This window comes from Petaurus breviceps, unplaced genomic scaffold (genome assembly GCF_028583685.1).
Source record: "Petaurus breviceps papuanus isolate PSGF00001 unplaced genomic scaffold, PetGlider_PUasm1.0 81, whole genome shotgun sequence".
Taxonomy (NCBI): domain Eukaryota; kingdom Metazoa; phylum Chordata; class Mammalia; order Diprotodontia; family Petauridae; genus Petaurus; species Petaurus breviceps.
In genome coordinates this window covers 2,121,947-2,147,958 of record NW_027186546.1, presented here as the reverse complement: position 1 = coordinate 2,147,958, position 26,012 = coordinate 2,121,947, and the positions used below count along the sequence as shown (strand labels likewise).

Here is a 26,012-nt window from a genome sequence, read left to right as displayed (position 1 = left end):
ATGAAGGGACTGGCAATGTATCTTATGGCCTTGCTAAGCCTTGTCTCCCCAGGAACTAAGATTGCTGAGAACTTGCCTCGTGTCAAGATGAAGAAAAGACCTCCATTTGGGTATTAAGTGCTGTGTTTAAACTTGATGTAACTCTGGGGTAGATTCAATTGTGATCCAGGGGTGGGGAACTTTTGACCTTTTTGTGTTCTGTGGTTGAACAAATGAATGTAGTTTACTTATGTTTGGAAACTAATCTCCATTTGAGAAGAGGGGCTTTGTGGTGGACTTAATTAAGGTATAGCCTGGGGTGGAGAAGTATTTGGAACAGGGACTTTGTAATTGATTGAATGATTGGAAGATCCTGGGGTGGGGTAGTACTTGGAGATTATTTAATCCCGCTTAGTAAATGCTGTATTTTGAATGATGTCATGTTTTGATCTTCTCTGTTCTGGGTTTGTCACTGAATAAAATAGAGAGCACCTATGCTGGTATTTTGAACCTGGGAAGTTGCCTTTCCTTGGCATTACATTACAACACTACCTGTGTGATCCTGGGCAAGTAAGTTAACTCTGTTTGCCTCAGTTTCCTCATCTGTAAAAAAATGAGCTGGAGAAGGAAATGGCAAACCATTCCATTATCTTTGCCAAGAAAACCCCAAATGGGGTCATGAAGAGTCAGAGACAATTGCAATGTCTGAAAACAATAAAATGTGCCAAATACTGTTGATGAGTACTGAAGATACAAAAAAAGAGACAAAAACACAGTCCATCAAGGCTCTCCCAATCTAAATGTAGACAAAATATGTAAATCACTATTTCTATAAGTGATATAGAGAATGTCAATAGAAATTGCTCTCAGAAGGCAGGGACTAGTAATGAGTAGTACTAGGAAAGGCCTCCTGCAGAGAATAGAATTTGAGCTGAATCTTGAAGGAAGCCAGGAGTCAGCAGAGAAAATCCAGAGGCCTGGGGACCCACCAAGAAAAAGGTGCAGAATAGCAAAAAGGCCACTATTGCAAGGTCTTAGAATATGTAAAGCAGAGGAAAGTGTCAAAAGACTGGAGAAGTAGCAAGGTGGCAGGTTGTGAAAGGCTGTGAAATAAAACAGGATTTTATATCTGAACCTCAAGCATATAGAGAACTTTAGGAATTTATTGAGGTGTAGGGGTGATGTGGTCTAAATGAAGGGTGCTAACTGAAGGGTGGATTGAAGCAAAGGAGATGTGAGACAGGGAGATCAAGCAGAATGCTATTGCAGTTGTCCGTGCATGAGGTGCTAAGGGTCAGTACCAGAGTGGCAGCTGTGTGACTGGAAGAAAAAGGGACACATACAAGAGACATGGTGAACATAGAAATGATGAGGCCTGGCAATAGATTGGGTGTATGAGGTTCATTTATGTGAGGTGTTGGAAATGGTACCAGGCTTGGGTGACTGTGAAGATCATGGTCATGCAAGAAGTTTGAAAGAGAGTTGAGCTTGAGGAGAAAGGTTACCAGTTCTGTTTTGGACATGATTTTGAGTTATCTACGGGACATCTAATTTGAGATGTCGTGCATAGTAGGCATTCATTTGTTGAATGACTATTTATGTACTTTGAGTTTAAAGTGTTACAATATGGCATTTGGTCATTATTAGAAGGGCCCCCAAAGTTGCTGCTTCAAAAACTATGAGATTGGCATCTGAAAAATCTTATAACTCTGACAGACTGTTAAGTTAAGCTAAGGGAAGAAAACAAAACAATTCTTGTGACTTAAAAAAACATAATATAGATGAGATTGTTGGAGTCACCATCCTCTTTTTTAGTAACTTGTGTGGCTTTGGAAGTCTTTTGGCTTTATTCCTTTTAAAAATCATCATCATCATCATCATCATCATCATCATCATCATCATCATCGCCATGTTAATGAAACTGATGTGAAGTTTACCTAGGATAATGATTAGAGAAGGAGCATGGTTACGTAGTTTCCAAAGTTTCTGTAAATATGTTGTGCCTGGGGTAAAAGAGGATTCATTTTAAAAGTGGTTTAATTTTAAAAGCTACAATACAGCCTTACTAGGTAATCCTACATAATAAGGAATGTTTCTAAGTGTAAACTCAGTTGCATGAGCATTAGTTGGCAAGATTGTCAATTAACACATGAGAGGAAGCTACTGAAGAAATATTTGTGTCCTATATTGAAGTATTTCCAAATCAAACTCAATTGGCCTAACCTTCTGTTTTTGATCACCCTTTGTGATTTCAAACTGGCTGAGATCTCAGGTTGGCATTCCAAAACTGATTTCATCCAATGTGCAGGATCAGAAGAGGAAAAAAAAAGATGATGGATCCAAATAAAAAAGAGAAATGTTAGATTTTTTTAAAAAACTAATTTGTCACTTCACACATGGAGTATGAACTGAATAGACTTCTAACCCTTAAAATACTTTTTTCCCTCTTTTTACTGCCTGGAATCTTAAGAGCTTTATCATTTGCAGTCATAAAATGAAAATATACACCAAACCCTCAAAGGGCAAGTATGAAATTAAATTATATTTGGGCAGCTGTAACCTTTTAAAACGATCAAATTCCAGTTAATGTATTTCTTCCTGTTCCAAGTGCTGCCATGGTGTTTGATGGTGGGAAGCAGTCCAAAGGGCATTGGGAGATAATAAATTCACTGTAAATTTCACCCCCGAGGCATGTCTCCATACACCAAGGCCTCCATTTAGCAAGGCTGACCTAAAACTCTTGTCACATCCAAAGGTCATTTAGGTTGGGGTTGGTGTGTCCCATCTATCTTTCCTTGATGTAAAGAGTGACAGTTGAAACAAGATTGAGCTCATAAACAATCATCTGAATATGAAAAAGAAGCTGGCTGGGGAAAAGGAGGGGAAAGAGGTGAAGAGATAACTACTTCTACAATAGAACTGGCAAATTCCAAGCTTTTCCCTAGCCCTTTGAAGAAGAGATAACATCTCAGAGCTTCTGTTTTAGACCTGGTATTTGTTGTGGACTTGGAATCTGGATCTCTTATCTCTTTCTTTTTATTTGTTTCCAAAGTATAGATCATCATCATCATCATCACATTTTAAATTATTTTTTCTTTAAATTGGGTGCTCTTAACCTTTTTTATATATCATGGACTCTTTTGGCAGTCTGGTGAAGGCCATGCTGAGGCTACATGATCTTTATGGATGGCCACTGAATAGCTCCAGGGTAAAATGAAAATTCCCCAAATCTTTGAGCCCATGGGAGAAGGAATGGGAAACAGTTTGATTTGGGGACATTTAAGCAATAGTAATTATCTGATCTAATTATATCCTTTTACAATTGATGCCAGTAATAGCTGCAGCTTGTCAAATTCAGTCAGAATAAAGGTTTATGATGAATAATTATCTTCTGAGTTGGACAGCAAAGTTTTTGCTGCTGCTTGATTCACCTGAATGTGAGTTTTGTGGCATCGTTTAGATTTTCTGAGGCTTTATTCTCTTACTCGTTATTTAAGGCTTTATTCAAGAATTACTATATATATATATGACATATACATAATATACATATATATGCCATAAAACAAACAAATGAGAAATTCAGCGATAAACATAAGATATAGGTAATATTGCAGAGCTGGTGTATGTGGGTTCAGTACTTGGAATTGATATCAATTTTCTAGAGTGACTTTTTTAAAAATAAAAAAAATTACTTTTTACAGCAGATTAAAAGAATACAATTTCCAAAGTTATAACTGATACTGACTAATATAGAATGCAACTCCTTTCCATCTCTGTAATTATCATTTTATCTAGCCTAATATGTGAGAAAATTGTTTATTACATAGAAGATGCTCTTGTAAAACCTATCTCCAAGTACCCCTAGGATGACCTTTTCCTTCCTCAGATACCTCAAGGAAGCAAAATGGCCTCCCTACACTTTAAAGGGATCAGCCCAGCCTACAGAAAATGTGTATCAGCTACCACCCACCTATATACAGTGACTCTTATTCTGCTTAGAAAAACCAAGGCATTTAAGCTAATAATTTTGAATTGAAGCAAATACTCAAAATATACAAATGAATATACGAATGAACAAGCATTGCAACTACATAGTAGTATGCCTGGTGCTTAGTGCTAAGCATACAAACAGAAAAGTGAAATGATCTCTGTCCCCAAGGAGCTAACATTTTACTAGGTAACCACAACGATGTCTAGGAGAGTGGGGGCCAAGGAAGTGAGCTTTAGTCTGTGGAATCATGGGGATTGTGAGTATAGCCATAGTGCAGTCAATTATCATACTTCTCCTGCAAGCAATGATCATTTTGGTATGATTGCTGTTCCTAGAACAGTGGGAAACTGGAAGAAGGAATATTATGAACAGCATCAATGCAGATGACAAGACACCCATGTTGGGTAGGCGCTGGCTTCCTGCTAAAATAATGGATGGGGTATAAATCCTACTCTGGGCTTCAGGACAGTGTAACCCATATGGAATGCCAAAACTGAGTAGATATTGGGGAAAACAAAGGAAATACTTAAATAAAAAGAAGACTTAGAATAGCAAGAATTAAAGATCCAAATTAATCCCTTAAATTTGTATACATGTTGTAGTTGTTTTTTTTTAAGAATATGTACATAAACTGAATTTGTGTTGAAGTTTGGGAGTTTGTAACAACAAAGGTCATAAAACTGCCAAAAAAAAAAAGAAATGGGCATAACCATCTCTATCTCACCTTACCTCAAGATGGTGACTGTACATGCTAGTGAATTGGGCTAGTAAAAGCATATGTCTGCACATTCTAGGCTCCAAACAAAATAAAACATTTTGAATTGCATAAATAATTAAATGAAAATGAATTTTTTCTTGAATTAAATTCAGACTGATTCATTCATTCACTCAACAAACATTTATGTATTGCCTACTGTATGTGTGTGTATATATATATATAATATATATACATATATTATATATATATACTATACTGCCTAGGTGCTTGCTTGGAATACAAAAACAAAAGGTGCCCTCAAGAAACTCTAATTCTATTAGTAGGAGATAATATGTACATAAGAAAAATTAATACAAAATATAGAAAACACAGGTACAACATGAGTTATGAAAATATATATGTATTTACATGTTTCACAAAATGATACATAATAAGCTTTTAAGCTCTACCAACAATTATTTTCATATCCATTTAATGCTCATACTTTCTACAATCATTAGGTCTCAATAAACATTCAGTTCCTGAGGATAAAAAAGAATGGTGATTTCACAGTTAATTTAGTGAGAAATGTTTGATTTCAGAAAGGATATAATCTTTCTAACAACATTCTACTTTATCAAATCACAAATGTGGAGCTATGGTGATTTTTCTCTTAGGGAAAAAAAGTATTTTTCTTTTTTCCTTTAAAGGAGATTTTAGTGGAAATTGTTCTTCTTACCTAATTTAATTAAGTAAAATTAGTGACTGATATAATCCTAGTTATGGGTATATAAAGAAAATGGAGAAGAACTTTTTGCAGTGTCTCCCTTACCTCTCCAAATGGAGATATATTTACTCGTTGATGACCTGAGAAATGGATTAGTTGTATTCATACTCCCACAGTAATGAACAGCCAGTCTGGAGTGGCATAAAAAGGGTCAATCGAGTAGGTCATACATCATATGGGGAGGCAGATGTTGGAACATATTGTAATATATTACTGTGCAGTACATGAAGATGGCTTGTGGAGTAGAGAAAAGAGGGAGGAGGGGGAAGGAGAAATGATCAGATACTTTTTTATTTATGACTACTAAATGTAGCAAATACACATGTATTTACATATATACATAGACATATACACATATATGTATATACATATATACACACACAAACAAATTTTAAGGGGGTATTGCAATTATTATTAGTGTTTCATATTGACTAGGATTCATTGCTCTAGTGTAAATTATTTGATCCTTTGACATATTCTAAAGAATAAAAATTTTAAAGTACTAAATACAATGTAATATCCCTTATTTACATACTTCTCTTATTCATATACTTAAGTACTTGTGCTAATACAGAAGAAGCATGTAGAGAAGATCATTTGATTCCAGCAAATGTAACAATTAATGGGCCATCTTTACATTTAGTCAGGATACTATTCTTTTGAGTGAACTGATCATCAGACTAAAGGGTCAAGTTGAAATGGTTTTGAATTAAGAATCAAGTTTGTATGAAATAGTTATCTACATATTATTTTACTTTGTGATAACAGTTAGCATCAGATTATAATTTCTATTGATTTTTTTTATGAGGGAGCAGTGGTGTTTGATAGTAAAAAAGCAATCTGAAAGGTATTAACTTTTTTCATTGTACATAACTATCCAGGCAGCAGAAATAATTTACTTTTTAAATTACTTATAAATTTCATTTTTATAAATTAAAAAGTATAAAACAAAATTTTTTTATATGTACATCCTCAAATTGATTTTTATATTCTGTAATCAAAATTTATGAATTGCTTATCTAGAATGAAGGTCAAATGCTTTTATTTTTCTCCCTGTGTTAATTTGTTGATATTAATGATAGCTATGACAAAAATGTCGACCAACTGTCACCAAAGCAGAAGAACACATTACAACTTTTATCTAATTTTTTGTTACTTCCAATCAATGCCATTTGCCAAAATTGAAGCAAGAACTATTCAAAATGGAAGAATCAAGTCAAATTCATATACTTTAGAGAGGAGAAACTTGAGGCCCAGAGAATTTAAAGGGCTTGTCCAAAGTTCTGTTATTAGTGGCAGAGATACAGTTCTATTCCTGGCTCTCAGTCCTTGGTTCACTTGTGTTTAGTATAACATTAGCTCTGGAACTACTCTCCCACTTGCCTTTAGGGCAACAAGTCTGAGTTCACAGAAGGCAGCTGCTGCTCTGAGGTAGCTCTTGAGTAGTTGAGGTGTGAAAGAATATTACTCATGAGCCCCCACCAGTGTGCTTCCCTCTATGATTATCAGTGGAAATAATTTTAGTAAGTCAGATGTGATTAGCTTTTAATTAAGTGTATTTATTAAGGTGGTATAATAAGAACAATCGATAAAAACATCCCTCTGAAAGTCTGTGACAATAGTCTGGGGGTAAATCAATTAGCTTAGGTTTAGAAAGCACATGTGCAAACAGGATAATTCACAATTTGTGAAAATTTCTTGATAGAATATTGTAGCCTTTCTATTGAGCTTCATAGAGAAAGTCATGAAGCTATATTTTTCCAATGGGTCTAATTTCTCCTGATTAACTGATTGCAGATGCTTCTACTAGTTAGTCAGCTTTCATTCATTAAACTCTTCTTGTATGACAAGCAGTATGTTAAGCATAAGAGAGAAAAAGAAAGGCAAAAAAAAAAACAGTTTCTGCCCTCAAAGAACATACATTCTAATGGAGTAGAACATATATAATTAGGTTCCTATGAAATACAGCATATAGAGAGTGAGTAATCTGAAAGGTTAAAGCATTAGTAGCTCCATAACCAGCAAAGGCTTCAGGTGAGCTTTCGGCTGAGGATTAAAGGAGACATTCCTAGGTTGCTTTTGAAAAATCCAGATCTGTTGACCTTCTGAAGTTCATTGACTCCTCTGCCAGCTAAGGGGAAGTGGAATTGGAGTAGGTTAAGATCACAACTGAAGTCACAGCTGAACTGAGGACAGGATTCTTCTTCTATCCTGAAAGTATTTCCTTTTCAGGTGTTTAGCTGGAACTCTTATTCCAAATGCTATATACTTGAATCCTTGGCTTGCTATTTTATACAACACATTGCAGGACCCACTCCTCTATAGAATCTGAACTTCCTGTGTTTCTCAAAAGTCTTTGATTGCTTTATGTGTCTAATCCTTGTTCACACTTATTTGCTACTACTGATCGATTGACTGACTCAGTGGAGGTGTTCTCACTGGATAAAAGTCGCAGGACTAAATTTATCGATTAAATTGAGGACCATCTCTTGTCATACAGTAGCAAACCACATCAATTTGCGTGGCAACTATAATGAAAATCTGATTATGGTATGGTTTTGTTATTTTGACTGAATAGAACTAGACTTTGTTTTTGCATCATAAGATCACATATTTAGAGTTGAGAGGATCCTTAGATGTCATCAAATCCAATTTCCTCCCATAAGGAAAATGCCACATAGAAATTAAGAATTTTGTCCAGGGTGATGCAGGTAGTAAGTGTGCCAGGGAGGGTTTGGACTTGGGTCTTCCTTACTCCCAGTTCAGCATGCTATCCAATATTCCACCTAACTGCCCCAGTTTCTAGAATTTTCCATTTCCTAGAATCCTCAACTTTTCCCCCATAATCTTCTTAATATACAGATATCTTTTTTGAGCTGATAAGCATGAACGAAATAGGCAAGATTTAAGTCAAGGGAGAGACAATTAACAATAAAGTCAAGAAATTCCTTTTAATGTTTTAAAGCAAATATAAAGTGATGTAGAGTGGCAAAAATAATTTTTTTCCTGGAATCTTTAATTTTAAATTATATTTTAGACTTCACAAGAGAACTGAAACTTGATTTTTATATTATAGTTATGCTAGAGTATTTCAATTATATATAGAAAAAATTCAGAAGAAGCCTAAGGTATTTACAGTTTTAAAAACCATTTCTTAATGTAATAAGGACAAGCACTGAACTTCCCTGAGTGACCTCTTGGACCATGACAAAGAATTCTTCTTTCCTATTAGATCAGACTGAACAAGCATGGGATTAATGTGATGACAAAGAAATTTACTAACTCGCTGTTTCCCAAAATAATTGCCAGAGTTTGATCTTAAAACTTGTTGGAATATTTCAGGCACAGTCTATAGAGGTCACTTAATAAAATTCCTCTAATATTTCTCATTAACATTAACAAAAATGTACAATGTATTAATCTTTTGTCAACTATAGATATCAAAACACTTTATAATCTGGATTTTAGTAAATTTAAATTTTTATGTTACAACTCAAATGACCCTCTTGTTTATGTTTTTTTTTTTTTTACATTTTAAGTGTTATTACTTTATTTAATAGGCTTCACCCCCCCTGCTAAGTGAAACTTTGGCATAACTTGAACTGGGTTAAAGTTTCAGTTTAAAAAAAAAAATTCTTTGTTATATGCTCTGACCCAACTTTTCTCTCAGGCACATCAGAATTTGATGAGGTGGTACAGTGAATAGAGCACTGGCCCTGGAATCAGGAGGATCTGAGTTCAAATTGGGCTTCAGACACAACACACACACACACACACACACACACACACACACACACTAGCCGTGTGACCTTGGGTAAGTCACTTAATCCCAACTGCCCTCCAAAAAGCAAAAAAAAAAAAAAAAGAATTTGACTCATGTCTTGATCTCTACAATAAAGGACCCTGAGCTCCCAAGCAAATACACAGGTTAACATAACATAGAATATAGGATAGACTTGAATTTACCTAACAAAAGCTCAAAGGATTCATTTCTGTACCCATCAATATTCTTTCCCTCTTTGATGGGCCTCTATATCATTCAATGACATATGTGGTCCTCTTCACTTAGAGCACAACTTTATGTTTGACTATCACCTCCACCATCTTCCATAGAAGGGAAAATGCATGGAGTCTCTGTCATACTGACCCTTCTTCCTCTGGGAGCCTCATCTTCCTAGCAACCTAGAGAGGCACTTCCAGATTTATAGCACAGCAGACTCCCAATAGGGAATAGCACTCAGGGGTAGTAACTTTAAGTTATGATACCCGTAAAAGCCACTCATAAGTCACAGCAGCTATTTATATTCAAAGAGCCAGAAGTTTACAGCCTCTATGTCTCCTTATGTCTTCAGGATTGCCTCAGAAGTTAATCTGAATCCAGTCCACTCTAAACGACATGTATCTTCTGACCTTTGGAAATAGCAAGCTTTTGTATCTCTAGTGCTTAGCACCTTACCTGGCAGACTTAATAAACTTATATAATAAACTCAATAAACTTAATAAATGTTTATTGATTGATTGATTTTGATTTGACAAGGAAGGGAAGGGACAGTTCTCTGAAGGAACATAGGCCAGATTAAGAACAAATAAACCATCCAAATGAGAGGAGATGGAGTAGAGAAAGATGCATTTACTTTGTTTATTGATCCAAAAGTCAACATTTGTGAGAAAGTATCACACCCATAGTGATACACATATATATTATTTTGGTCCTTATTCCAGAAATTCTTCCACTTAGTCTTTTTTTTTTTGCCTTTTTTTTTGGAGGACAATTGGGGTTAAGTAACTTGCCCAAGGTTAAATGGCCAGTTTTGTGTGTGTGTGTAAGTATCTGAGACCAGCACCGATCCCAGGTCCTCCTGACTCCGGGGCTGGTGCTCTTACTTTCCACTTAGTCTTAAAACAAATTTTCTCAACATAGCCTGGCTGTCTCTAGTTTTAATCATTGCTTTTGTTTGTCTTGTTATGCACTTGAGAACAAGTTGTTTTCTTTTGTTTTGTTTTTAATCCAAGGAAGTAGAGTTAACACACACACAACTAACAAAAGATGAGCAGTATTTGGGAGACTTCACTGGAACATTGGTAATTGGCTCAGAAGAAATATGAAAGAAAATCCAGTTGATTCACATGGAAACACGCTGTTATGTTTTGAAAGTTTTCTCCAGTACATTAGCTCCTCTTAAGCTCCACATTTAACTTACATTAAGAGGCAGAAATTAAGCAGTGAAGACTGATACAGTCTTGACATTTCTTTGTGTTTTTCTCTTTCGGATGCTTTCCCCCCCCCCAAACCTTCCATCCCAACACCTTAGTCCTTCCTCACACTCTTTTTTCTATATATTACGTTGTTGAAGTCTTCCATAAATAAAAATTATTTTTAGGAATAAAGTTTCATGCTCACAGTGGTCACTGTCTCTTAGCACCTTCTGTTCTGAAAGAGGCAATGAAAAAATTTAACAGTTATCTTGGAAATGAGCAAATCTTGTTATCTAGAAATTTTTGGTTAAAACTCAGCTATACTGTCCTTTCCAATATTTGTTTAACATTTCTTATCATGAGGTAGGGAACAAGAGATATTTAATTATATCTATCATCTGTTTTTCCATATACATGTACAGCATTGTCTGCCTTCCCCAAAGGCATAAGTGTCATGTTCTTTCAATCCTTGTCTGAACTAAAGAGAAGAGTTGAATCAAACCTTATATTGCTCTGTTGAATGCTTCTTGCTCCAGAGTAAATGTCTTTCGCTGTCACCATCACTGTCACTTGTGCCTTTATCCAGATTGTCTGGCCGACAGTAATGGAGACCTGATAATAGAACTTAGTTCAAAGAGCAAATTAAGGTTTTGAGCCAGGCAGAAGGGGCAGAAAGATGCCAGTGACTACTTTTATATGTGCCAGCAACCATGTATTGTGGATTATTTTTTTTCACCTTTTAAAATAAGTATTCATGGCTCTTCTTGTATTTAAAAAAGATTATATCTGTTTATTTGAAAAAGATGTTTGCTTTTCAATAATATTTGAAAGGGAAGTCTTTACTTTTGAAGTGTTGATTCTACTGGCTTTTGCAAAGGCTATAAAACTATTAACTTCTTCCAGAAACTTAATTTTTTTTTTCATATTCCTTGCACAGACTCATTCCATTATATTATTTCAAAACAGAAATGTCTCCTTACTGCTATAATTGTGATTTCAATGAGTAGATTAGTTTGTCTCTGCATTATCTCTGACTTTATTCTAAGCAGACTTTGTAGATACATGTTCTCCATATTTTCTTTCTCTAATAGGTAGGCAGAGATATTTTATCAATATTATTTTGTGTTATCAGTATCGCTCTTATTTCTGATATAGACAAAAATAAAGCTTTTCATGTCATTATAATGACAACTCCTACTGTAATTTGTTTTTATGTGAGTTTTGTCCTGACATAAAAATGAGATAATTGTTTAACTTGAAATCATTGATTCAATACCAGTCTTGAAATAACCAGAATGTGTTCCTATTTTTATTCTGAGTTGAATATTACAACTTAAAGCACCAATAGGAAAATCTATAAATAAAAAATTGAAAAAGCACTCACTTAAGGAGATGTGTTGAAAATACTAAAATGCCTTAATTACAGCTCAGCAATTTGAGAAGTGTGGAATTTTATTCATAGTACATCTGATGGCATTATTTGCTTATTAACTATACTAGTTACTTAATGGAGAAAAATGAATTATTTTACGTGGAACATGTCCAGTATAAAACATATACTGAGAAATATCTGTGTCAGATAGCAACTCAGAGTTTCCTTCTAAGAAGGAGGAATTTACAGTTACATTTGGTCAGGCTAGAGGGGACCTTAAAAATTATTTAGTCTGACTCCTCATAGAGGAAGAGGTTAAGTGGCCCATGGGGGTTAAGTGATTTTTTTCCCCAAGTTCTCAGAAGTGCCAGAGCCAGGATTGACTTCATGTCCTCTGAATCTGGTTTATCCTACTGTGCCATGCTATTTTTTTATAAGATATGGATGTTATAGATTTAAAAATATTTAAAGAATCTGGTTTCCTCATACCATGAACATTAGAAACATGGAGTCCAATATCTTTTCAGATTTTCATTCATTCAGATTTTCAATATCTTTACAGTTTTTCACATAACTCCTTTTGTTGACAGACTATCTACATGGGTCCCATTTTTTCTTATTTTGTTAAGATTGGGACAGAAAAGAAATTTTTTTTTTGTTAAGAATAATTAACATAGGGGCAGCTAGGTGGCACAGTGAATACAGTACTGATCCTGGAGTCAGGAGGACCTAAGTTCAAATTTGACCTCAGATACTTAACACTTACTAGCCATGTGACCTCGGGCAAGTCACTTAACCCCAATTGCCCTGCCCTCCCCCCTCCAAAAAAAGGCAAAAAAAAAAAAAGAGAGAGAATAATTAACATACTGAAGCAACATGTTTTTAGTAGAAAGAGAGCATCCTTTGTGGTCAGGTATGGGTGGGTTCAAGTCCCACCTCAGATATATACTGGTTGTGTGACCCTAGATAAGTTACTAACTTTAATTCCCCAGGCACAACAGGTGTTGACTTGAATTGGTAGAGGGAGATTCCTCATGTTAATGAGATCACAGATTAGATCAAAACAATAATAACTATGCTAGAGATGAGATACCTAGTGAAATAAGTCAAAGCCATGTGGTAACAAGATTTCTTAGGGATAATCCCCTTTCAGATGTATGATACTGGACTTGTCCCAAAGATGCCTTTTTAGTAAGCCTATAGAAATGACCTTACATCCTGATACTTTTTTCATCTACAAAAAGCTATCATTTTTTCTACCCACACAAGATGCTCACTGAACATCAAACATTAAAGGACAATAATAGGTTAGTGACTTGTCCTTTCAGTGAACTCATTGAATATAGGATGATGATGATGATTTCCATATTATCTATAGCAAATGATGTAATCTCTGGGCTCAAATTGATGAGGTTTTTTTCCTCAAAAACCAACTAACTCATTAATGGCTCAGCCTCTATCCAGAGTACTGTTTCAACATGGAATTCTCTCTTTATGATTAGAATTGTGATACTCATATAAATTTCCTTTTGGGGCAGTAGGGGGTCTCTCTCCAGGGACCCTGCTGTCTCCTACAAGCAACAGGGCTATGAAATATTTAACAAAACAACAGGTTTATTTAAGGCAGAAATAGCAGAGAAAATAGAAGCTGCCACATTTTTCTTAAATTCTCCTTTTCCCAAGGTCTTACGACTCGTGGCCAACTTAGCCATAGTACAGATATTAGTGAATAGAATTGAAGCCCTTGGTGAAAGAATGGCCTGTCCTTAATGCTTTCCTACTTCCCTCTAGGATAGTTTACTTTTTTTGGGAGGGGGGGAAGGCAAGACAATTGAGGTTAAGTGACTTGCCCAAGGTCACACAGCTAGTAAGTATCAAAGTGTCTGAAACTGGATTTGAATTCAGCTCCTCCTGAGTTCAGGGCCAGTGCTGTATTCAATGCTCCAGCTAGCTGCCCCGATAGTTTACTTTTTATTCCATTATTTTGCCACGATCTAAACACCTCAATTCTGCTTATGTTTATGGTTCTCACAGCTCCTAGCTCAAGTTTCTATCCATAGGGTCTATCTGTCTGTCTCTCTCTCTCTCTCTCATCTCTCTCTCCCCACTCCCTCTTTCCTGACATTCCTTTTTTCTTCTCCCTTTCTTTCCCTATTTCCTCCTTTTACTTCTCTCTGCCTTCCCCCCCCCCCCACACACAACAAAATCAAACTCTTTAAGTTTGTAGAACAGATGCTAATCCATATTGGTTGTGGGCATTCCTCACCAAGAGTTCCCTATACCATTGAAATCACACATCCAGTCTAAAAAGTACCAAATTTACTTAAATCATCTAGAAAGAAGTAGCAATATCTTGCCCTCCCACCTTGTAAAATGTTGCCTAGTGGTTGACATTGTGAGAAGCTGACCCACCTGCTTTGTAGAGTTTTTCAAATCATACTCTCACTGAATACCATCAATCATAGAGAAGTAATAACCGCTAGTATAGGACATCTTATTAGAGTGAAAACTCATGTAATAGATATTTTCACAAGAAAAGGCAACCATAAATAACTAGGGATGCAGCGGTTAGATTGTTAAAATATAATTATACTAAATAGATTTTGATGAACAAGGAACACAAGATGATGAGTAATTACATCTCTATTTTTTTCATTCTATCACACATTTCCCTTCTCTGTGCTGGGTCATTACTTCAGTCAGACTCACCAGGGAGAATGCTTCTTAATGAATTCTCAGCCCCTCATTTTGAAATGCTTGGGATTCATATGGGGTAAATTACAAGGGAAAAAATACAGATAAGGCCCAGAGAAGTAGAGATAACACCAAGCTCATGTAGACTGATTTTCATATATCATAATTCAAATGATCTCCAAGGAGATATTCTTTAAGGAATGAGCATGTCTCTTTCTCTTGCTTCTAGGGCTAATTCCAGTTGCATTATCAGCATAACTTTAAACAAAGTTAATTCCAAAAGTATCAAAAGTAGAACATTGAATATTAGGCAAATCAGTTTCCCTCAGCCTCAGTTCCTCTGTTTGTAAAATCTGGAAAAAAATAACTTTTCCCTCTTATGAAAAGATAATATAAAGAATAATTTTATTATGGATGCAAATAGGAAAATACATAACATTCATAACAAACATTTTTTGTACATCATACATAGAATATGAACCATTTGTTACTTTTTTGCTTTCACTCCTTTTGTTGTCTCCCCCACTAGATTGTAAGCTCCTTGAGGGTAGAGACTGTGTTTTCCCTCTTTGTGAATACCCAGCTCTTAGCACAGTGCCTGGCACATAGTGGGCATTTAATAAATGTTTAATTTATTAATTTTTGCCCTAGTTAATCAATTATTTTTCAGTGCCCACTGTATACAAAACACTGTAGAAGAGAAGTCTTGATTCTTTCTTTGATCCATTGCTTAGATTGACCTTTTCTTCTAGTTCCTACTGCTGCCCCACCAGTTCCAACTCCTATCACCTCATGCCTGGATTGTCTTCCCACTCTATCCTGTCCTGCATACTAACGTCAGATTAATTAGCCAAAAGACAATACTTAAATCACTCCATTTTTCAGGCCTTAAAACTTCAGAGACTTGCTATTGTCTACCCTTCTAATCTAAATCTGCCTGTCTTTCAAGACAGTCTCTACCCTAACATCATTCTGTATGTTGTATCTTTTTTCTAACTACTCCTCTAACACATGTTCCTCGCCTTAGACAAGCCAATTTCTTCAAAGCTTAGCACAGATAGGCTACTCGTTTTGTTGAATATATATTAACCATGCCTTCCCCAATTTCAAAGCAAAATTTTTGTTCAGTTTATTAATATAAATGAAATAGAACACCTGGTTCCTGCCCCTTAAAGAACTTAACAATCAATCAAAAAAACATTTGTTAAGTAGTCACTTTATGCCTGGAGATAAATTTTTTTCAAAAAGCAAAACTAGTCTCTTCTCTAATAGAACAGATATAGGTAAGTACATGTGAAATACATACAGAGTAGAGGAAAAGTTACCTTTCAAGGGAAGGCAAGGATGCCTAAGAGGTGCTGGATGTGACTGGAAAAGTCCTGCAGAAGGTGGCGTATTAGCAGTCTTAAAGGAAGCCAGGAACTCTAAGAGGCATTGAAGGGGAGGGAGAGCATTCCAGGCATGGAAAAGAGCCAGTGCAAAGGAAAACATGGAGAAAGGAGATAGAAGGTCATCTCAGTATGGCTGGGCCATAGAGTACATAAAGAAGAATAATGTGTAAAACGGATGAAAAAATAAGAAGAGGCTAGATTATGAGGAGTTGTGGATACCATATGGAAGAGTAAATATTTGTTCCTAGAGGTAATAGGAAGTTACTGGGATTTATTAAATAAAGAGGGTAACATGATTGAACCTGGGGGTGAGCAAGTTAAATTTTCAGTTTGAGCATTTACACGTTAAGAGTCATCACAAATCAGGGCTTGATTTATTGTTTTATTGACTGTCTATACTAAGGTTCTCAAACTACAACCCTGTGCCAACCTGTATTTGTATGACTAGCAAGATAAGAATAATTTTTAGAACTTTAAATAAAGTTTTATTCTATTTTTTTTTTAAGTAAAAACCTGTCTTAACTCATGAGCTATACAGAAACTGGCAGCCACAGCATTTGACCTTCCCACCATGGTTTTCAGATCCTTGGTCTTCTAGACTTAAGAAAATGATGGAAGAAAATGTTAAACATGCAGATTAAATTTAAAAGTGTGTCATGTGCTATTGTTAAATATTAACTAGCATACCAATTGCTGTAACTGTACTTTAGCAAGATAACTTCAACAGCTTTGTGGAATATGGATCAGGGGTGAGAAACCTGTGGCTTCAAAGCCACGTGTGACCCTCTAAGGCCTCAAGTGCAGCTTTTTGACTGAATCCAAATTTTTTAAGGGGATTTCTTCTGTGAAGTTTAGCACTTAGAGGGACTTGATGCAGCAGAGACCATTTATAAAAAGCATTTGAAATAGTTCAGGTGATAAGTGATGAGAACCTACACCCAAGGGGCTAAGTGAATAGAGACAAAGGGATGTATACAAGAGGTATTGTGGAGGTAACATCAAGCTTTGGCAACTGATTGGATATGGGGTGAGTGAGAGTAAAGTGTCTAGTTGGATAACAAGTGCATGAGGGTGACATTTCCAGGATGATACAGTTGTGTACCTTAGTGATTGGGAAGATAGTGATGTGCTCCATAACTGTAGGGAAGTTTAGAAGAGAGGGAGGTTTTGGAGGAATGGTAATGAACTCTGTTTTGGACACAATGAGTTTAAGATCCCTAGAGAACCTCCAGTTTGCATTAGGTGAAGGATTGGAGCTCGAGACAGAGAGTAGGGCTGGATTGCAGATCTCAGAGTCTTTGTAAAGCTAATAATTCAATCCATAAGAGTTGATAAAATTATAATAAATTAAGATAATGTAGAGGAAAAAGAGGGGCCAGGTAGAACATTGGTGCAGGACACCTAAATGAAAATCTAGCAAAAGAAAGTGAGGACAAGAACCAATAGAGAAATTTATCATGAAAATCTAGAGGGTAGAGAAGATTCAGGAAGCAGATAAATTGTCAGCCTAAAGCAGAGAAGTCAAGAAGCATGATGACTGAAAAGGTGGACAAGAATAATACAGTATGTGCTAAGAATGGATTTTGATTTGCTTCAATAAAGGGAAAGTTCACATTAATAAGATCCCATATTTATTGAATTATTGCAATATGGAGGGACCAAGTAACGAGTTTTGAGAAGGTCCAAGAAGAAAGCGCAAGACATTGTCATGTAATCATTCCATGCAACTTGGATCCAAGGATTAACATGTATAGTTTGATACAAGCTGTTTCATTGCTAACTAGAAGGAATTCCCTTGTTCTTTTATAGATCTTCTTATATCACTCTCTTTAAATCTTTTGGTAGTTCCTTAATGACCACGGATGACCAAACCAGTATCTAGTCCAGTTAGGTTATAATATTTCCTCAGTTCCGTAACAGCTAAATAGATTTAATTTTTTAAAAATGAGCCTCTACTAGCAAGAGCTATACACTTATTTATGTTATTTATTTATGTTATGCTTCTTAAGGACAGCTAGGTGGCACAATGGATAGAGCACCAGGCCTGTAGTTAGAAAGATTCATCTCCTTTTTAGTTCAAATCCAGCCTCAGACTCTTATTAACTCTGTGACCTTGCACAAGTCATTTAACCCTGTTTGTCTTGGGTTATTCATTTGTAAAATGAACTGGAGAAGAAAATCCCAAACCACTCTAGTATCTTTGCTAAGAAAACCCCAAAATGTGGTAATAAAGAGTTGGACACAACTGAACAACAATGCTTCTTAAAGCATGTGATATTTTTAAAAGATTACAAACATACTTTATTTGCATGGAATTAACAAAAATCCATCAGAAAGAGATAATAGGAAAATAAGACGGATAACTAGGATATCAAATAATGCACAATAAGTGCATTGGAAGATGTTATGTGAAACACAAGGGGCGAAAGATTTTTAGTGCCCAGAGGACCCAAGCTCCATGAAGGCAGAAGCATTTGAATCAGGCTTTACCTCGCCCTCTGTGATTCCTTTATGGCTCTTGATTTTGTTGACCAACCCCTCAGTCATCCACTGACTTCAAATGGCCAATCAATCAATTAAATGTGATATTTGTTTTTTTTTTTTTTTAAGGACTGAAATGTGTTGGTCAGAATGTCTCAACTGCCCCTGCTTTCTACCCTTGGATGGACAGTCATCCAACTATGGTAGACATAATTGATAGGTAGTTAGGTATAAAAGAGTTTAGAGAACTGAATAAAAGGTCAAAGTCCTGTGGTAAATGACTGTTCTTTTGCTGAAATGTGAGAAACACAAAATCTTACCAAACTACCTAAGTGAAAGCAAGGATATGGAAAGCGGTAGTATCACAGGGCTGTTCACCCCTTTCTTCAATAGTCCTAGAAAATAAAAAATCTTGTATTTGAAGTACTGATCACACAATATTTGAGATTGGCTGTCACAATGGACATTTAAAATATTTTCAATTATTAGACTCACCAGGTTGGTTAGAATAGTCTTCTCTTTTTAAAAGGATTATGACTTTCTGTTTCTCAAGCTTTAAAATTCATATGCAGCACTCAAGATATTTTCTTTTTGAGAAACACCTATGTGAGAAAAGTTGAAAATGATAAAGTTAGAATAAGGGAATCACATTTGCATTGCTTCGTAATTCATATTATGTAAAACTAAAATAACAACTCATACTCTGAGTTCAGTGAGGTATATACAACATGAAATCAAAATATATGTATATATTTTGTGATGGGACCTAGAATGATTAAGAAATTAAAATATTTAATTTATCTATGGTTACAAATAATTAAATACTGAATGAATCGTATTCATGTTCTGACTTATTAATATTATTGTTAAAGACTAAACAATTCTAGTTGTTGAAAAATGAAAATAATATCTTGTGGGATTTAAAAAATTTTAATAATATTTTGCCTTTTTGATTTTAAATGCAAATGTTAAAATGCCTTTATTCTCACCTTTCTTTGTAATAAAAACTAAAATCATTTTTAGTGTGTTATAAGCCAGTAATGAGTATTCCTAACATCTTGTAACAATACTCCAAGGAATAGTTTTCAAAGATTAAGCTGTTGATATACAGTTTAGGCATCCAGCCAGTCTGTTATGAGGCATCCTTTTGTAAACTTCAATAGCATTTACCCTTTACTATACAGGGTGAACTGTAAATTTTCAAGGTGATGACCTAGGAGAAAGAAGGATGTCTGCTTAATGACTATAGGAGCAAAGTTCAGTTGTGACAGATGATCCTATTTTCACATTGCAAAATGTAACCAGTTGCTTTTTAACTCATGTAATGAGAACATCTCTTCATCTTAAATAGAAATCAGCAAACTTTCACACATCATATTTTTGTTAAATTTTCATAGCTCTCTGTCTACAAATTGGGGACTAAAACTTAAAAACGATCTTTCTCTGTAATGTTCATAAGAAAATGTTTTTGCTAACCATACTGAGGAATTTGTTTAGCTTTAGTGTTTGTTAATTCCTTTTCAATGGATCATTATTACTACGCCGTTCACCTTTTTCATATACTTCATTATCAATAAGGTGTCTTCTTTTAAATTGGCTTGGTTTAACAAAGACCAGTATACTAAAGGAATAGATGATCCCTAAGGTTCCTTCCAACTGTAAATACTATAATCATATGATAATAACTATTATCTATTATCTACTAGGCTATGTTAAAAAGACCACCAAATTGGAAGCCAAAAGACCTGTGTTTGAATTTTGGTTCTGCCACATAAAACTAATCATAATGTAAATTATATAAATAATAAAAGTAATAATAATGATGAGGATTATTATTAATAACAATAACTATCAGTTACATGGTGCTTTAAGGTTTACAAAGTACTTTATATATGTTATTTCCTTTGGTCCTCATGTCAACCCTGTAAGGTAGAAACTCATATCCATTTTACAGTTGAAGGTGCTGAAGCTTAGCAAAGTTAAATGGCTTTTATAGGGTCACACAGAGAGTGTTTGTGTGTCTAAGTCAGGATTCGAACTCAGCTCTTCCTGACTGTAAATCCAGACCTCTTCTATCATGCCACCAAGCTTCCACTAACTTTAAGTGTTATCTTGAGCAAATTGCTTAATGTTTCTTAGTCTCAATTTCCTCATTAATAAAATAAGAATGTGCTACCTATTTCTCATAAGGTTATTATGATAATCACACCTAATAATGCACTTGAGTTACTTTATACATATAAAGCAGTATATACACATGTATTGCTACTATTTTTATTAATATTCAATCTTTTAAAGATCTCTTATTTCATTGATTCATTTAATTTCTCTGCTGACACTGGTCCCAACCCTTCTATGTCATAAAAGTCTTTGTTGAGTTGATTCAATATTTTGATGCTTGTTAATCTGTGATCTCATCAGTGAGAACACCATGGGTGGGCATCACCACCTGTTCATACTCTGGCATCCTTGTCCATGTTCTTCCATAGATCTCCAACAGAGGATGTTACAACCAGATGTGTTAGAGGCCCCTCTCTAGGTCTATTTTTCACATTTCATACACGCAGTAGAGTCCTCAGGTGTCTTTACTCATACCACGTTGTTTTGTTTCTACTTTAGCCAGAAAAAAAAATGATCATCTTGTAGCTAGCTTTCTGATGATTAATTTCTTCCAACTTATAGACACAGGTCTTGGACAATCTACAAACAGCCTCCCTTACTGCTAATCTTGTACTCAAAGCCTGTTTTGTTTGGTAGGATAGGTAAGAGTTCTATTAAATCAATATAGCTTTCTAGAATTCAGGGTTATTTTTGTGCCATGATGAGTCTTTCTTGGAGCAAAATCACTTAAATGAAGGATTGTTATTGTTATAGCAACCATAATAATATCTGAAACTGTAAGATCTAGGGCAGGGGTGGGAAACCTGTGGCCTAGAGACCATATGACTGAATCGATTCAGTTAAAAGACTGCACTTAAGCATTTAGAATGCCACATGTGTCTTCAAGGCCATGGGTTCCCCACTCCTGGAAGTGTAAAGAACTTTGGATTGGCAATCAGGACCTGACTCTGAGACTAATATTTACTATTTGCCACCTGTACAATGTTGGGGACTGTGCCTCAGTATCCTCATTTGTAAAATACATTTTACTAGATAAGCTCTTAGATCCTTTCTTACTCTAAATCTAATATCTTCTTATAACTGGGAGATCAAATTATGTAGTGATTGATGGTCATGAAATGCTTTTTAGTAACATCACTTTCTCCCTTACACTACAAAATAAAATTTTATTTTATTTTTATTTGTTTAAATGTATATTCGTCTTTGAAAATGTGTTCAGCCATGCACATGTGTTTGTATTTTTGTTTTTTCTGTGAACTGGTCCTTTCCTATCTGAACACCTGATTTACCTGGAGTAGACTTTGGGGGGGGGGGGGTAAAAGTGGGATATCTTTCCTCAAAGAGAAAGTATAGCTATCCCAGAGAGCTGTTTCCAAGCCTTTCATCACTATTCTGCCACTTTAGAAGGTGTGGAGAAGTCAGAACTTGAACAAGGGGGAAAATGTTTCAATAACTTGGATATCCAGGTATTTAGCAACTGGATAAAAGAAATTTTATATTCTATGTACCATGGAATATATACTTGCTTACCTCTATTTATATGTTCTGGGTTTTTATTTCCCTTTGTCACAGTGCTATATAGAGGTAAAGCAAGCCTTTTATGTTTAACAATATTTTTACATCCATGTAACTTTGTTTTACATAAGATTATTTTCACAAAGGTAAAAACTTAATTGGAAATAATTAGTATTATAAAATTATTGAACCATATCTAATTGGTTGTTAAAATTGTATTAGATACTGGGAGGCTAGGTGGTGCAGTGAATAGAACACTGGCCCTGGAGTCAGGAGGACCTGAGTTCAAATCTGGCTTCAGACACTTGACACACTTATTAGCCATGTGACTTTGGGCAAGTCACAACCCCCATTTCCCTTCAAAAAGAAAAAAAAATTATATTAGATTTGTTAGTAGATAAAATTGATTTCAGTAATTTTATCTGTGTTGGATGGCATAGACTGAAGAGTATGTATCTGGGTCATATTATGCTTGAAACATCACCTCTTCAAGAGGCCTTCTTCCTGGTCTTTGTTCACATAGCATAAATTGAAGTGTAATTTTGTTCATTATCCAGTTGTTTTTATCAGGGTAGGAAGACAAAGTAATGTTCCTTAACACATGATTCTTCTATTCCGTATATATATATAGTTTAATTTGTAGGAAGATACAGCTCATAATAAGTGTTGCAGGCATAATGAGGGAAGAAGCCAATGAGTGTCCAGTTCTTAGAGAATATTCAATGTTACTGGACTGCTCCCAATCTACATGGAGGTTTGGTGAGCCACTTTCAGAAATATATGATGGAGGTGTATTCATTCTCTCTTTGGTTCAGACACAGGTATCCCCTTTTACTTCTTGGCATACTGAACAGTGATGAAAAGGCTTTTAATGGATTGCTTAGCCAGAACTAACCATATATCCAAAAAGTTCAAATACATAAACTCTCTCTTCCCTCATGGCTTTCAAGAAAGAAAAAAGAAATGGTTTGGGGCCCCAACATAGACAAGGGCACACATGCCTGTGTGCACATACACATACACACACACAGAATATTTATGCTCATAAGCACTACTTTGGGTTGTAGATACATAAATTACTTTAGAGATTTTCTTCTTCAGTTATGCTTATAATATCCTTAAGCAGTGATTAGAATGATTGCCTTTTCCATTTTCTGTATGAAGAGGGAAAAATCACAGAGAGATTAAATGAATTGACTGAGATATCAAATAAATAAGTAGCAAAGACAATAAATAAATTCATGTCTCTTAGGAGCAAGCTGACAGTAATAAAGTAAATAGTTCATTTTCAACTATCTTAATGAAACTTCTGAGGCCCACAGCATTTCTTCTCCCTCACTCAAAAGCCACCAGGAAAGAGACTTTCGCTGTTGGATCCTTCAGTTTCAGTTTAGCATCCAAGTCAAAAGGTATTTTTTGTCACCACACAGCTAGTTGATAGGAAATGAAAAAAAGGATACCTGCTTGTGCTCTGAATCTGGGAGGCAGAGGGTCTCTTCATCATCAATCAATCAAAAAAGTATTTATTAAGCACCTACTATGAGTAAGGAACTTTGCTAGGCAGTGAAAATGCAAGTAATGAAATAAATTCCTACTTACAATGAGCTTCTGTTCTGATGACAAAGGTAAGGAGAGCTTGCATTTTAGAAATGAAAGATAAGAAATAGTGTCTCGTGTAAGGAACTGAGAGAAGGTCGGTTTGCCTGGATTGTAGAGTACATTTCTAGAAGCAGGTTCACCAAGACTTAATGCTGATTGGCAGCAGGCAGAGAGTATCGTGCATACTCTAAGAACTAGGCACTCATTGGCCACCTCCTTCAGTAAACAAGTATTCATTTCAGCAATCTAAGGAGCTCTTGCAGAATGTAAACTAATATGAATGGTAGAACAGGAATATAGCTGCTGCTTATTTGAAATTGTAGTATGTTTGGGAAGAGATCAAATAACATGACAAGTTAATCATTCAATAAACATTTACTATGCTCCAGGCTCTGTGCTAAGCATTGGAAATATAAGGAAAAAGCAAAAGCAGTCCCTGTCCTCAAGGAACTTACATTCTTAAGAAAGAGACAACACACACACACACACACACACACACATAACACAAAAAGATAAATACTCAGGGGAATGCTGGAGCTAGACTCTACTGCCTCATGAGAGCTGATTAATATATTTTTACTGCGAGCATTTATATCTCAGAAATCAGCGAATGCTGTAAATCAGGCCTTGATTTATTGTTTTGTTGAATGTCTCCTTTTAAGAATGTAAGGGAGGGCAAAAGGAATGGAGATGGGAGATTAAATGTCACATGTGAGGAATGGAAAGTAGGCCAGTATGGCTGCATCATGTAGTATATAGAGGGGAATTAATGTGTAAAAATACTGGGAAGATAGAGGCCAGGTTTTAAAGAACTTTAAATGACATATATTTGAAGGTAATAGAGTGATACCGGACTTTATTGAATAGAGGTTTGATGAGGTCATACCCACTATTTTGGAAGATCACTTTAATAGTTATGCAGAATATGGATCTGGAGTAGTGAAAAAATTAAAACAATGAAACCACATAGGTTATTAAGAATGGTCCAGGAAGTAGGCGATGGAGGCTTGAATTAGGATAGACACTGCCTAAGAATAAATATGGATTGCTTTTATTTGCTCAGAGCCTCCTAGATATACAGAAGCTAGAACTGCTTATGTGATATCTGTCATTTCTTCCCAGAGAAATGACATAAAAGTTGAGGTGACAGGTTCTCTTGAAATATTCCAGTGTGCTAAATAAAAAATACCCATCAGAAGAATACTGTATTTGAAGTGGAAGTTTTTGAAAGCTGCATTTATTTATTTATTGATGATATTTCATTTTCTTTCTTTCTCTTTATGTAGCAGTTATATGCTGCCCAGCTAGCTGCAATGCAGGTATCTCCAGGAGGAAAGTTACCAGGTATACCCCAAGGCAACCTCGGTGCTGCTGTGTCTCCAACCAGCATTCATACAGAGAAGAGCACAAATAGTCCACCACCCAAAAGCAAGGTACTAATTCAAAGAAGTTCTATTGTCTAAAAAAAATGATATTAACTCAATGTATTAAAAAAAAAAAAAGATGGAGGCAGCTTGACACCCTATTCATTTAAAGATTAATGGCTATGTCTTTTAGAAGAGATACTTAACATGTTTCAGTACTGGGTAATAAACATTAGATACAATTCACGGATGTCAAAATTGGTTAAAATATGTCAGTGTGTTCATACACACATATGCGTAGTACAGAAATATTTGTATATAGAAGCACTATTTTTTATTCTAGATACATAAGTTGCCTTAGAGATTTTCCTTTTCTTTCTTTTGATAATATCCTTGAATAATGATTAGGATGATTACTTTTTCCATTTTACGTATGTGGGGGTGGAGCACAAAGACATCAAATGAATTGACTTAGTGAGCACAATAAGTAAATGACAAAGGCAATAAATGAACTCCTATCTCTTAGTTTTTGCCAAGCTGATAGTAAAAGTCAAGTTGAACTACTTTCAAATATCCATCATCATGTAATAGAGAAGTAGCACTGATGATATAAAATGTATTACCCATAGGCCCCCTATATTTGTCTTTGAATGAATCATATGATTTTTTTTTTCTGAAGCAAATTTGCTTTACTTGTTTGTTTTGGTTTGGGCCAGTATTGAAATGAACATTCTCTCAGCAAATCTTGTCCCAGACATTGGTTCACGAACACAGGAGACTAAGAAAACTGCTAATCTAAGATTAAAATTTCACTATGTATAAGTA

At 35.3% G+C, this 26,012-nt stretch overlaps 1 protein-coding gene across 1 annotated transcript in view; it reads left to right on the top strand.

Moving 5' to 3' along the window:
- The window catches only part of LOC138176105 (transcription factor SOX-5), a 503,378-nt gene that overhangs the window by 389,902 nt on the left and 87,464 nt on the right, over positions 1 to 26,012 (top strand). The window contains exon 10 of the mRNA XM_069106851.1: positions 25,110 to 25,256. Within this exon, the coding sequence (XP_068962952.1) occupies positions 25,110 to 25,256 (147 nt within the window). The remainder of the gene's footprint in view (positions 1 to 25,109; positions 25,257 to 26,012) is intronic.